Source organism: Panthera tigris, chromosome C2 (genome assembly GCF_018350195.1).
Source record: "Panthera tigris isolate Pti1 chromosome C2, P.tigris_Pti1_mat1.1, whole genome shotgun sequence".
Lineage (NCBI taxonomy): Eukaryota > Metazoa > Chordata > Mammalia > Carnivora > Felidae > Panthera > Panthera tigris.
In genome coordinates this window covers 40,279,488-40,292,675 of record NC_056668.1, presented here as the reverse complement: position 1 = coordinate 40,292,675, position 13,188 = coordinate 40,279,488, and the positions used below count along the sequence as shown (strand labels likewise).

The following is a 13,188-nucleotide window of genomic DNA, read 5'->3' as shown; positions in this document are numbered from 1 at the left end:
AAGATAAACACATCCTCAAAATAGAAGAAGTAGAAAAGTAAAAGAGAAGAACTGAGGAATAAGAAAGCTTCCTTTTCTTCCAAATCCCCAATGAGAACTGTTGGAAGTTTATGCACCCCATAAAAGCAAAATGATGTAAGTTTATGCTTTATAAGACATACATGATGAAATGTACACATTCTTTCAATAGCAATTATTTGAGATTATATAAAGAGGTTTAGAACAGCATAGCCAAATAGATTTTTATAAAACATTCCTTGATTTAATTATTTATAGGCCAATTTGATCTCAATGTTTCAGAAATAGTTTTCCCTTAGCAACACAAAAGTAGAAATAAAACCTCAAATTAAAGATAAAATTAACAAGTGGAATATGTTTAAAACCTCTTGATATGAACTGCATAATGAATAAAAATAACAATTTTCAGACATGGATTTATGTCAATAGTCACAACTTATAAAAAGTGAAAGTTAAAAGATGTGATAAAATGCTAAATTGTAATTTTAAACTTCTGGAAAATATACAAAGCAGAAATTATATTTAAAAAAAAAAAAACCTCACTGTCCAAATAGTGTCCAAACAGACTTTTTATTACATGATGTACTTTATATTGAACTGAAATAGAACTCAAGTATATTTTTAGCTTCAGGAAATATGGAAAACATTTTTTTTTTTAGTTGACCTTAACGGATTTAAAAATCTGATTGAGTTGCGTTTACTTATGTGTCATTTAAATGTAAATCCCACAGCCTAATGTAGGCTACACAACAAAACAAAAACTTAAATTTGATTGGAATGGATTTGTGACTATCACTTGCATAGTAGTGAATGAATAAATAATAAAATTGGGAATTTTTTTAAATCCTCATGGCCTGGAAATCCCAACTTGATAAAGTCTGGATGCTACCTTGAAGAAATGCCCCTTCCTTAGTGACTTCATTAAAGAAGCTATAATACTAAGGTCTGACAAGATTATCTGCTTTGAACAAAAACGTGTCTGTTTGAATAACTGGAATATTTGGTTGACGATGGCACATTAGTAGCTCCATTTTTTAAGAATTTGCCTTTGTATTTTTGTTCATTTTATCCCTGCTATAGATTAACACACTACTAGGTAAAAGATCACTAAATTTCCTCTTTTAGAGAATGTACAAGTGGAACATATCTGAGAGGGTATTTTAAAAAACATTTTGTGTTTGAACAATTCATTGACTAGTAAGTTAAAATCTTCCTTAGGAAAATTACTGGTCATCAAGGAAAATAAAAGCATCAATATATCTTAACTGTGTTCTTGCTGTGCAAATTTTTGTGTACATATTTCCTTTTATATATAAAAATTACTATTCAGACCAAATTCATCACTAATAAATAAGAAAGCATGAGTAGTATGGCTTATTTTAGAATTAACTCTCCTAACTGAATAAAACCAATGAATTCTTGACCTGATTTTAGCTGACATTTTTTTTTACAGCCAGTTATTTTTATAGGACTGTACTTAGATAACTCACATTAATGTCTAAAAGGACCTTACTATGAATCATCAAGCAATGTCCTAACACTACTCTATATACAAATAGAAATATCCCAGTGTGCTTATACCATTATTCACATTGAGTTATTTGCAATTCAGTGTTTTCCTTCAATTAGATAGCCTTTAATGGTCTTAGATTCCTCCCATCTCTCCTCAAAGTTACTGATGGTTCTTTTTCTATTTAAGATTGACACTGCTGCCTTTAAATACAACTCATTGGTATTACCAAAATGGAAAGTGGAGCTTATTAGCAAAGTGTTTTGTTTTCTTTTGTTTAATTTTCAGTGCTGGCATGCCATTCATTGAACTCTATCCTGTCTAATCAATCATCTGGAAACAAGTTACAATCTTTTATGGATAGCATGGTGATAAATCAAATTTTATTTTCATGTATCAGTTTTTAAATTATAATAAACCAAATACCAATAGTTCTTTAAACCGTGTTTGACGAGAAGGGGAGGACATAATCTGATTATGCATGACAAGAAAACAAATTTCTTTTGTAGAATACTTTAAGCTGTTTATTGTAAACCACCCCCGCTTCCCCCCCCCGTTTTTTTTAATAACTGGTTAACTTTTCCCTTTCTGTAAGGCCATAGCTGGTTTTCCTTTCTGACTAGTTGCCCAAACATGTTTCTCACATAGGTAAAACTGAACATGCTGCATTAATAGTCATCAACTTTTTAAAAAATGTGGTTTTCTGGATAACTGGTACTTTGGGAGTTTTTTAATAACCCTTTTGGAGTCTAAACCAGCACATCTCCTCTCTGAGTTCATTCTAGAAAATGTGCTTTGTCTTTATCTTTAGTAAATCCAAGACCGCTTGAAAATTAAGGCCATCAGGAAAATAGCAAACTGATGATGCAATTTCTTGCAGTGCTTTTTTCACACTACTGCTTGATCGACAGATCATTCTGAAACATTTTTATCAGGCACCTGTAAAACAGAACATGTCTGTTAATTCAAATTTTATAGTTCAACTGGAATTCTAAGTTAGATTCCTATTTTACCCCTTACTCATTCAAAAAATATTGTTATTAGTAGAAAAGCAAGCTTTTCTTTTGCTCAATTTTTTTCAGTTATTTTCTGGTTCTTTTTCACTTCTGTTTCTATAATAGAAGCTCAGCTTCACTTGGTTTATATTCTGGCATGCAGATGAAAAACATTTCCATCATAATTACTTCATTTCTAAAATTTTTATTACATGAAATCTGCAATGAAGAAAATGTCTTGGACACACAGTGAAGAGTATGATCAAAGAACATGAAAAACCATGTACAAGTTCTGGCTTCCACAAGTTCATAGGCTGTACCTATGCAAATTACTCACTTGTGAACTTCAGTTGCTTGATCTATGAAACAGGAATAGTAATATCACCTTCATAGTAGTGGAATGGATTGAAAGAAATAACATATGGGGTGGTGCTTTATAATCTGCACTATGCAAATGTTAACTTTCTTAACCTCATAAAGATCTATGGCATTTTCTGTTTCTACAGATAACACCTACTAAGAAGATAGAAGACTTACTTTCATCATCTGAATCAAATCCAAAGAGTGTCTGACATTTCTTTTGTGCAAGGTGAGCCTCAAGTGCTTCTGCATTACAGTAGGTGGTCAGGCATTTGCCACATCTTAATCTTTTCACGGATTTTTTACAAACGTTATCTTGATCAGAACAGGCATCTACTCTATCAGTCAGAAATTTTCTGCGTTTTGGCATACTAAGGTACCGTTCATCAAGGTAACTGGGAGGCAGTGGTCTGACATACGGCTTTGTTAAAATTAAGCCATATGAAGTATGTTCACTCGTCAGATTTGGTTTGGAAGGTGCCTGAGATACTGGCAGGGTATTATGTTCTTGTGGTACAACACTGGGTAAAATGGAACCATTTTCTGTCCTGATTCTGTTTGTATCAGTTTTCAAAGCAGGCTCTGACGAAACTAAAGGTGTCTGCTCTGTTCCACTGTGTCCATTGACTAAATCACTAATACTATAATTACTTTCAGAATTTGGCTCTATGTCAGGCATCTTTTGGTCTATCAAGCTTATATCAGAAACAGTGTCGTCAGAATGTTCATTTCCATTCTGAACTAAACCATCTGTTTTCTTCTCCATACTTTCTGTACACGTCTTTGGTTCTGTGGAATCTTTCCTTGATTTGCTAGTAGAAACTGGCAGAGTGAGAGTTTGTTTCTCATTACTAGATGAGTCTTTTTCCTGATGATTAGGATTTGAGTCTGTAAGAACATCCCAAAGAATTGTTTCACTTGGTTGTGCGGAGGATTCTGGTGTTTTACTCAAATAGTGCTGAGCTTCATGTTCATAGAGCAGAGGAAGATCTTCAAAAAGCTCGTGACATTCTGGAAAACTACACTGAGCTTGAAATATCCTGTGACTTTTTGTGTGCTGAGCAAGCTGGAATGGCAACTTAAATGACTCGTTGCAATTAAAATGCAAACAGAAGTACACATTTGGGTAGCTGTGTCTATTAAGGTGATCTATAAAATGTTGAGAATCTTCAAATTGTCTTTGACAGAATTTGCATTTTCCTTTGCTCCACTTCATTACCGTTTGCCGCACATTTAAATCAGTTGGATGTACAGTCCTTGCATGTTTATTTAGAAATCCGATTCTTTTAAATATCCTGACACAACCAAGAGCAGGGCACTTAAAGTTCCCTTCTTGATCTGTAGCATATATCTCTTTTGGATGGCACACAGTTCCATTGATTTTATGAAGTACGGAAGTTTCTTGATTCAGGTCATAATCGTCTTCTTCATAATCACCTTCTTCATCCTCTTCCTCCTCATAGTCATCCTCACATACAGGCAAAGGTTCTGAGACATTATTTAAAGAAGTATCAGGATTCCCATTTTCAATCATGTTCTCAATTACATCTTCGGATACACTTATGGGAATTTCAATGAATTCAGCCACATGTGCAGGGATGACCTCTTTGTTTCCATCACTGGAAGCAGTAATTGTGTCTGCTTCCAAATCCTTATTATCAGAATTCCCATTCTCAAATGAAATGAAAGCATCGGAACAATTTATTTCTTCCACAGTGGGGATTTCTTGATCCTCCTGTTGAGCTGCAGCAATTTGCTGTCTTTGTATTTTCTTAACATGATTCTTTAAATGCTTCTGCATAAGTCCTTTGTTTCTAAATTTCCTACCACATATCACACATGAAAAACTGCCCTTTTTCTGATGAGCCTGGGCATGCCTTACAATGTGACCACCTAGAAATTCCTTGTTACATAACATACACCGATGCCTTGGGACATTGTGATCTACTTTGGAAACATTAAGAGCCATAAGATTTTTCTTTGTATTAATGTGACCCTTAGGTTGCACTCTAGACAAATCATCAGGATCAGGCTCTCCAGTGCTCTGATCGGTAAGAGAGTCAAGCCCTTCATCTAAACCTTGCTGTTCCACTGCCTTTTTCAGATTACCTGTAGAATTTTCCAGTGTACTTTCATTTAGAAATCTAACTGCTGATTTATCACTCAATAATGCTACACAGTTTTTCTTAATCATTACGAAGTTCCAGAATTCAGGATCAAAAAACAATCCCTTTTTCAAAATCGGAAGTAATTCAAAACGAACTCGATTTTGAACACTACTTGTGCCTTCGTTATATTCCTCATCTGGACGTTTGTAAAGCTCTTCAACAGTATGATAAGCTTCCAGGGAGCGCTCAAGAAAAAATATTGAGAGTGCACAAATCCTGAGGATCTCCAAATCATTTGGCAAAAAATGTGCAATTGTTTTATATATTAAACATTTAGTTTTGGGATCATCATGAAGATCTAGTTGTAGGGCACAACCACATATTTCGACACAGATTTGTAAGCCATCTTCTTCAACCTGTAAGAGGAAAAATATTACTAAATACCTTTGTAAAAAACATTTTTACATTGTTTTATTTTTTTAAATATAACTCTGAAATGAGAGCTAAATAAACACATTATGCTACATGTGCAGTTTTCCTCATCAGGTAGCCTTATTTTAATTCTTCTTTAATATAGAAGTAAATCTTTCTTCTTTAACTTGACAATAATCTGGAGGAGATAGCATTTTAGCTTCCAATATAATTAGTTTTTAAGTTTGACAAACCCTACTAATCGATAAAAAATGCTTCATAACCTTATGGTGATTAAGGTTTCTTACAAATCTAGCCCCCCATTTATTTTAGGTACCAATCTTACATTCTAAGGTAGAAGGGTTAAATTGAATAATGCTTAAATTAAATAAATGTTTAAAGCATTTATCAATTTTGATGTTTAAAAAGAGCTAGATTTTAAAAAAAAAGACTGCTTACAGACATTCATAAACCTGCACTAAAAACATTACTTATCTTATTAAATAATATTATTTATCCAAGTAAGAGGAAAAGTGGGGCCCACATGAACAGGGCAATTACAGTCTTTCCAAATCTAATAAAAATCAAAATAATGAACCTACTTGGAAGTTATCTGAAAATTATCAAGCTTTGAAACTTACTGATGACTCAAAGGTAACTGAACTTGGGAATTTGTTATGTGTCCACCTTAACTCAAATTATAAATGATGCCTCTAGTGATCAGAAATGATCTAAATGCTTGTTTGAATAGAAAAAAGATACAATGATAATATGTCTTTAAGATTGTGCGTGTGTGTGTGTGTGTGTGTGTGTGCTCACATGCACATGCGCTGCCTGCATATGTAGATGATAGGGAGGAACACTACCTTGCCAGCCTCATGTCTTCTTAGTCCTTTATGTGCTTTGTAGTCCTGCTTGACTACTCACTTACATTTCCACAGGCAGACCTTAACTTTGCATGTTATAATCCCATGTTATCTAGGTAGTAAATTTCTACCCGTTTCCTGTTCATTTTTTGAGAGTCAGTTTTACTCTGGAAGTTTTTCTCCCCATTCATATTCTGGCCCCAGCCCTGGAGTAGAGTTAAACATCCCTCTTCTTTCCACTGAGAATAGTTTATACTGATTTATAAAAAGTACATATGTATTGTTTTGTAACTGTATATGCCCCTACGCCCTGACTTTGGATTCTTAAATCACAGGGACAGTATCTCATTTTTTATATCCTCCTGTTGTTAACATAGAAGTTGGCATAATACATTGACCTTTAAATAAATGTTTGCAAATATGAATGGGATTGGATCTATTCTACTGACGTTAGCTTTCTCCTATGTAAATCCATCATTTCAGCTTGGAATCTTTTTCTGAACTCAATTTTTTTATTTCTTCGTATCTATCACAATTAGATATTTCCACCTAGATTTTCCAGATATAGTAAATTAAAAATTCACTGCTTCAAAACAGAATTCCTTCTCTCTCTCCTAAGTTCTATCTAAATCCTCTGTCTTAACTCATGAAATTATCATGTATCCAGGTGCCCAATTCTAAAATTTTTAAGATCATAGGGCACCTGAGTGGCTTAGTTGAGTATCCAACTTCAGCTCAGGTAATGATCTCATGTTCATAAGTTCGAGTCCCATATCAGGCTTGCTGCTGTCAGCGCAGAACCCTCTTCGGATCCTCTGTCCCCCACTTTCTTTGTCCCTCCCCAGTTTGTGCTCACTCACTCTCTTAAAAATAAACATTTAAAAAAATTAAAAAGAATAAAACTTTAAAAAAAAAATTCAAAATCATCACAAAATGCAACAGGATACTTCCTTACCTGAAATCCTTCAACAATCGCAATATATTTATGGACTGAGTTCCAACTTTCAGTGCGGCATGCAAGTCCCTTAAGTATTTCCAACAACCACCACCCACCTGCCCTACAACTTCAGGCAGTCTCTGACTAGTTTCATCTCCCACACACTTCCTCACATTTTTCTCCTACCATATTAATGCTAATAGACACTTGTGAGAAAAACAATTGATGTAGTGAGGCAAAAGTGCTCTGTAAACTGCAAAATCCTTTACATGTTAGTATTCTCCTCCTCTGTCGTTTAAAACCCAGCTTAAAGCATCTTCCTCTGTGAGCCTTTTCAGATAAGCCATTTGTAAGGTCTCATTCTTCTGAATTCACACGGCATTCTTTTTGCTTCTTCTCAGAGCGCTAAAGCACGTATGTGATTTATTCCATCATTAAAGATGTTTTTAGTAGAGTATACACAGTTAAGCACATTTTCAATATGTATTTCATCTTTGAATTTTTCCTCTTATATTCTCATGTTGAGTAGACATGTGAAAATAAGAAAGCTTTATGACAACTGGCTGAACATCACCTATATTGTAAACTTTGCATAACAAAACTCAACTTTTGGTGCAAATAAGAATCCTATGTATATATATGGATACATTTTTATTTTTTAAAAAGTTTTACTGGGGCGCCTGGGTGGCTCAGTCGGTTGAGCATCCAACTTTGGCTCAGGTCATGATCTCACGGTTTGTGAGTTCGAGCCCCGCGTCAGGCTCTGTGCTGACAGCTCAGAGCCTGGAGCCTGCTTCGGATTCTGTGTCTCCCTCTCTCTCTGCCCCTAACCCACTCACATTCTGTCTCTCTCTCAAAAATAAATAAACATTAAAAAAAAAATTAACAAACAAAGTTTTACTGGTGATTCTGGTGCAATTTAAATATTGAGAAGGAGGGTGCCTGGGTGGCTCAGTCAGTTAAGTGTCCAACTTCAGCTCAGGTCATGATCTCACAGTTCGTGGGTCAAGGCCCGCATTGGGCTCTGTGCTGACAGCTCAGAGCCTGGAGCCTGCTTCAGACTCTGTTGTCTACCTCTCTCTCTGCCCCTTCTGTGTTCACACTCTGTCTCTCTCTCTCAAAAAAAATTTTTTTAAATAAATAAAAATAAAAATAAAAAAATATTGGAAGGATTCTAAAACATAGCTTGTTTGGTTTTCTTTCCCTTTTTGATGGGGGTAGAGATTAACTTTGACAATGCATTTTTTTTTAAATGTTTATTTTTGAGAGAGGGAGAGAGAGAGGGCGAGTGGGGGAGGGGCAGAGAGAGAGGGTGACACAGAATCTGAAGCAGGCTCCAGGCTCTGAGCTCTGAACTGTCAGCACAGAACCTGATATGGGGCTTAAATTCATGAACAGCGAAATCAGGACCTGAGCCAAAGCTGGATGCCTAACAGACTGAGCCACCCAGGTGCCCCAACAATGCATTTGAATGACATTTCACTGTTTAATAATGAAGCTATGAATGCAGTTAGTAAAATAAAATCGGAAATTTACAAAGCTCTCTGAATATAATGCTGCTAACTTTATATCATGGGAATATAATCACTACACGGTCATACATCTAATGAATGACATGATAATTAGTGTGAAAAATGGATAAATTTATAAGAAATATTAAAATACATTATTTATTGGATGTTCCTTATATATTTAAAAATAACCCACATATAGATTCAGCCAAATGGAGCTACCTAAAATGTAGGGTAGCTTTATCTTTCCTATCTTGGTATTCAAGGTTCTGTTAATATTTGAGGGGAAAAAGTTAAAGCGTTTGCAGGATCCAGTTTCATGCCTATGTAAGAGTCTTACACAGAACTGTATTCACTTTTAAGTGACCATGAAAAACTTACTTCAGAACTATTTTTAAAAACAGGTAATGAATTTTACTGTTACTTCAAATAAATACTTTAAAAATTTGTCAGATTTCAAAAATGCTTCAGAATTCATTGTTCCTTTTCACCTTAACACCAGACTTAAAATTATGAACTATATTTTTCTGTGAAAGTGACCTATGTATATACAAAGTTCATTTGCAAATAAGTTAAGATTCTACAAACAGGATTTAGGATAATGTTAAAAGTGACACTTTTAATTTTAAAGAAAAGAGATAATTACTTCTTATCGAAGCAGTTGTTCCCATATTAAATTTTAAGTAACAGTAAATTGGCAGTTTTTCGGTCTTTTTTCAGTTATTTTCACTTATGTAAATGCTTAGTACCAAGTTGGGAGATTGCAGTTGGGGAAAGGGAAGGATATGATATGTGGCCTTTGAATCCTCCTTCTTTTCAGAAACATTTTATCATAAAAGATTCAAGTTTCGGTAAACTGTCATTTACATTTCATTTAAAATTAAGGGATAAATATATCCTATTTACCTCATCTTTAATGATTTTCATGAAAGGAAATATGACTCTCACATTAGTTGCTGTTCTTAAAAGCTGGTAGCATTGATCTACAAAAACTTGCTTTGAAGGATTAGACTTAAGCTGAAGTTTACTCCATATGAAAATCAACTCCCTGTAAATGAGAAAAAAAAAGAGAAATATTAAAAATAGAGTTTATTCAAATACAGGCATTAGCTATCTTTTGCTGATTCTATAGTACCCTGGCTGCGATGGATACAAAATGGGCATAAATGGATGTTATGTTAACCTCCAGCTACTTCTGCTACCTGTATGGGACAAAAAGAGAGATCAGAAATTGTAATCTTCAGTGATAAGGAATGAATTCCAATCATATGCTGACAAACCCAAGGCACCTCTAGTACATGATAACAAATTCTAATCCCGGTGTACCTATATCAATGATATTACTTTAAAAAAATAAACTTTGACCTTTAATTAATACTTTATTTGTAAATTTAGAAATCAATTTTGTATACTTTCTATAAAGATATGTCCACGTTTTTCATTTTCAATCTATTAAGATACCTGTTGTGGTATAGGTTTAAAGTGTAAGACACTGTAGTACTGATTCTGAAATTTTATGTTTAAGATCATCTATTCTTCCTTAAGATGTAGTATTTTTAAACAGAAAAGCTATGGGCCATTTAAAGCATTTCACAGGTAGATTGGTTTCTAAGATGTGACCAAGGTTATTAGATGGACAAAGGAGGAGCAGCAGTGGGTCTTGAGGCAAAGGAAATCAACATATAATTGATATGTTTAGGTATGCCATTCTAGTAAATTATAATTCTTTAAAGTGTGTCAAGTTACATAAAGCATCATAATCTAAAAAGTATTAAGATAATTGATGAAAATGGTTTTGTTTGTTTGTTTGTTTTTTAAGTGATTTACTGAGCATGTACTTTGAGCCCAGCACATGCAGCTATTAAGTCTAAGGATAGCTTGACTACTATCGTGAAGGTGTACATAGTCTACTTAGAGAGACAATACAGAAAGCACAAAACAGAAAATAATGGCAAGCAACACAGAAGTAGTAAAACCAAAATTCTGATTCCATCTTCTTCTAGCTGTATGGGTGTTAATAAGTTTCAGTTCACAACCCCACTTTTTTTGCATATAAAAGCTCACCAGGTTTCACACTTTGCTCCCAAATCTGTAGCTCTGACTTCTTTCCCAATTTCCATTTGTGGATATTTCAATTTAGATTGCTTTCTATCACCATAACCCACTTAGAATGAATAATACTCCTACAAAATTGATTATCTTTTGCTAGGTCAGTCAATGACACTAAACATTCCTCGAACCTGTTTGGTTCTCATCTGTTTATTTTCCACAGCCTTTGTATTCTAATTATATTTTTGCCCATAGCCATACCATTCTTTCTCAGTGCTACCACCTTAGGCCCTCTAATTTTACATATGCACTTCTACAGCTGCTAAACTGCTCTGTTTCCAGACTTTCAAATAATTTCATCCAGTGCTTATTCCGTATGTCACATAGTATTAACAGCAACAGAAACGTGGGTTTTGGAGTCGGGATAGGATTATAGTCCTGGGCACTCTTCAAGGTTAGTTAATGTGCTTTGTTTATTCTCATTTTTTTTTATGCTAATTGCTGTACTCAGAAAGTACCTCATTTCTAAGATGAGCTTATCTTTCAGAGTCCATTATCAAATACCCCTTCTTCGTGAATGCCTTCATGAATACCCCAATCTAAAGTGATAACTACCTCAGAATAGATCTATCCCTCTTGTTGGTTTCATGCCTTTCATGTATTTCCTTGTTGACATTTTATGGGGCCTGTTCCCCCAACTGTTGTTAATCCCCGTTGTTAATCTCAGTGACACATTGTATAGTGGAGGTAGTAGCAAAAACATGAGACTGGGAATAAGAGATTTCTCATTAGGGCATTCTATACCAAACGGTGTGATATTACCCAGTTCACAGTGAGCCATCTTTTTCTGGAAATAACCTACTACACAAGGTTGGAACCCCAGTAACCATTTGAACTATGTGACCGTCCTCACCCTCCTTACGATATTAATTATAGGAAACTGACCCCAGTCAGGCCGGTCAGAGTCCCTGGAATGTTCTCAACTCTAAACTATGAAGGCTGGAGACTGTTGACATTCCTTCCGGTCTGCAACAGGAGAGAATGAAGTCAACTGGCAGAAAAATCAGTGTCCCTGGAAGCAGTTATCTTTGGGGACCTATTCTATCCTTCCCCTTTTTTTGTCATGACCCAGTATTTTTTCCATGTGCACTAACTTTTTTCCTAAACTAATTAGACATAGGATGCTATCACTTGCAAATTGACTAGTATAAATTCTAACTCCATTTTATTACCAGCTAGGTGGCTTTTATCCCTTTTATCCAGTTTTCTTAGACATAAAAATAATGGACAGTTAAGTGAAAACACCTAGGTGAAATGTCTGGTATGTACTGATGTTTCATAAATCACTAACTTCCTTTATTCTTTCCTTATCTTTATAATCTTAATAGTACCAACCAGTGAGATTTATTCAACAAATATTTGCTAGTTAATAAAGTGGTAAAAAAAAAAAAATGTCTTCCTAAATGCTAAGAGCATTTAGAGGGAGCCTCTTGAGGAAATCTATTAAGGGAAATTGCAGACCCAGAATGATGTATAAGATGATGGTGGACATTCTAAATAGGGGTATTTTATAAACAAAGGGATGAGATAAAAGGCAAGCAGATTACTGTGTTTAAGAAGACCTGGCAGATCTCTGCAACAGATTTAAAGACAAAAAATAAAAAATGATAGTTGGAAATTAGGGGAGAGTATTCATTGCACTCATTATTACACAGATCAATGTTTAACATATTAGAAATGTATATATTCTCCAACTTGCTCCAAAAAATAAATTGAGACTCCTAATAGACATCCTTAGGGTACACTATTATTATTTTTCTTTTTTGAAGAGAGAGATCTCATTTCCCTTTGTTTCTGTTAATTCAGGATGAAACTTGAACAAAATGTAATCCCAAGATTCTAATAAATTTGCCAGGAAAGGGCTGCCAGAATGGATTTTAGCTTTCTAAAAGTAGGCAAAGCAGAAATCTCAGGATATGATTATGAAGCTCCATTTTGACTGAATTTATAAAAGGGGTATCAGGTTTTACTTGTACTTTAGATTTTGAAGGAAAACAAAATGCTCTGAAAACCCACAATAGTCTTCTTTGCTCATGAGCAAACAGTGTTGATGAAGCTTACATTTTCTTCTCAAATAGAAGTCCTTTAGAAAACATAGCTCCTATATGGTACACAAACACATTTCCCGGGTAGCTAGCTACTAATAAAATCATCAAGTAACAGGCTGCAGAGAATGTAGGCTATAACAGGGTCTACAGCCACCTTTACAACATACATTTTTTTTATGTTTGATCTATTTATAGTAAGTAATATTTAATAGAGGCTGTGAGTCAGGCTGCCTGGGTTTGAATCTTAGCTTCATTATTTACTTCATTACTTCATTATTTACATGGCATTATTTACATGGGAATGTATATATGAAA

The 13,188-nt window shown here is 34.5% G+C and overlaps 1 protein-coding gene and 1 long non-coding RNA gene across 9 annotated transcripts in view; one reads left to right on the top strand and one right to left on the bottom strand.

Moving 5' to 3' along the window:
* The window catches only part of LOC102965495, a 33,239-nt gene that overhangs the window by 5,771 nt on the left and 14,280 nt on the right, over window positions 1-13,188 (top strand). For all 5 annotated transcript variants that reach the window (XR_006222180.1, XR_006222178.1, XR_006222177.1 and 2 more), the window contains exon 3: window positions 3,030-3,112. This is a non-coding gene — a long non-coding RNA (uncharacterized LOC102965495). The remainder of the gene's footprint in view (window positions 1-3,029; window positions 3,113-13,188) is intronic.
* The window catches only part of ZNF654 (zinc finger protein 654), a 93,634-nt gene continuing 80,983 nt past the window's right edge, over window positions 538-13,188 (bottom strand). For 3 of the 4 annotated variants that reach the window (XM_015537484.2, XM_042999087.1, XM_042999088.1), the window contains 2 exons: window positions 9,623-9,764; window positions 2,476-5,407 (listed from right to left, as the gene is read on the bottom strand). In XM_015537484.2, the coding sequence (XP_015392970.2) occupies window positions 2,996-5,407; window positions 9,623-9,764 (2,554 nt within the window). In that variant the 3' untranslated portion in view covers window positions 2,476-2,995. The other variant, XM_007082004.3, reaches the window with a different exon arrangement.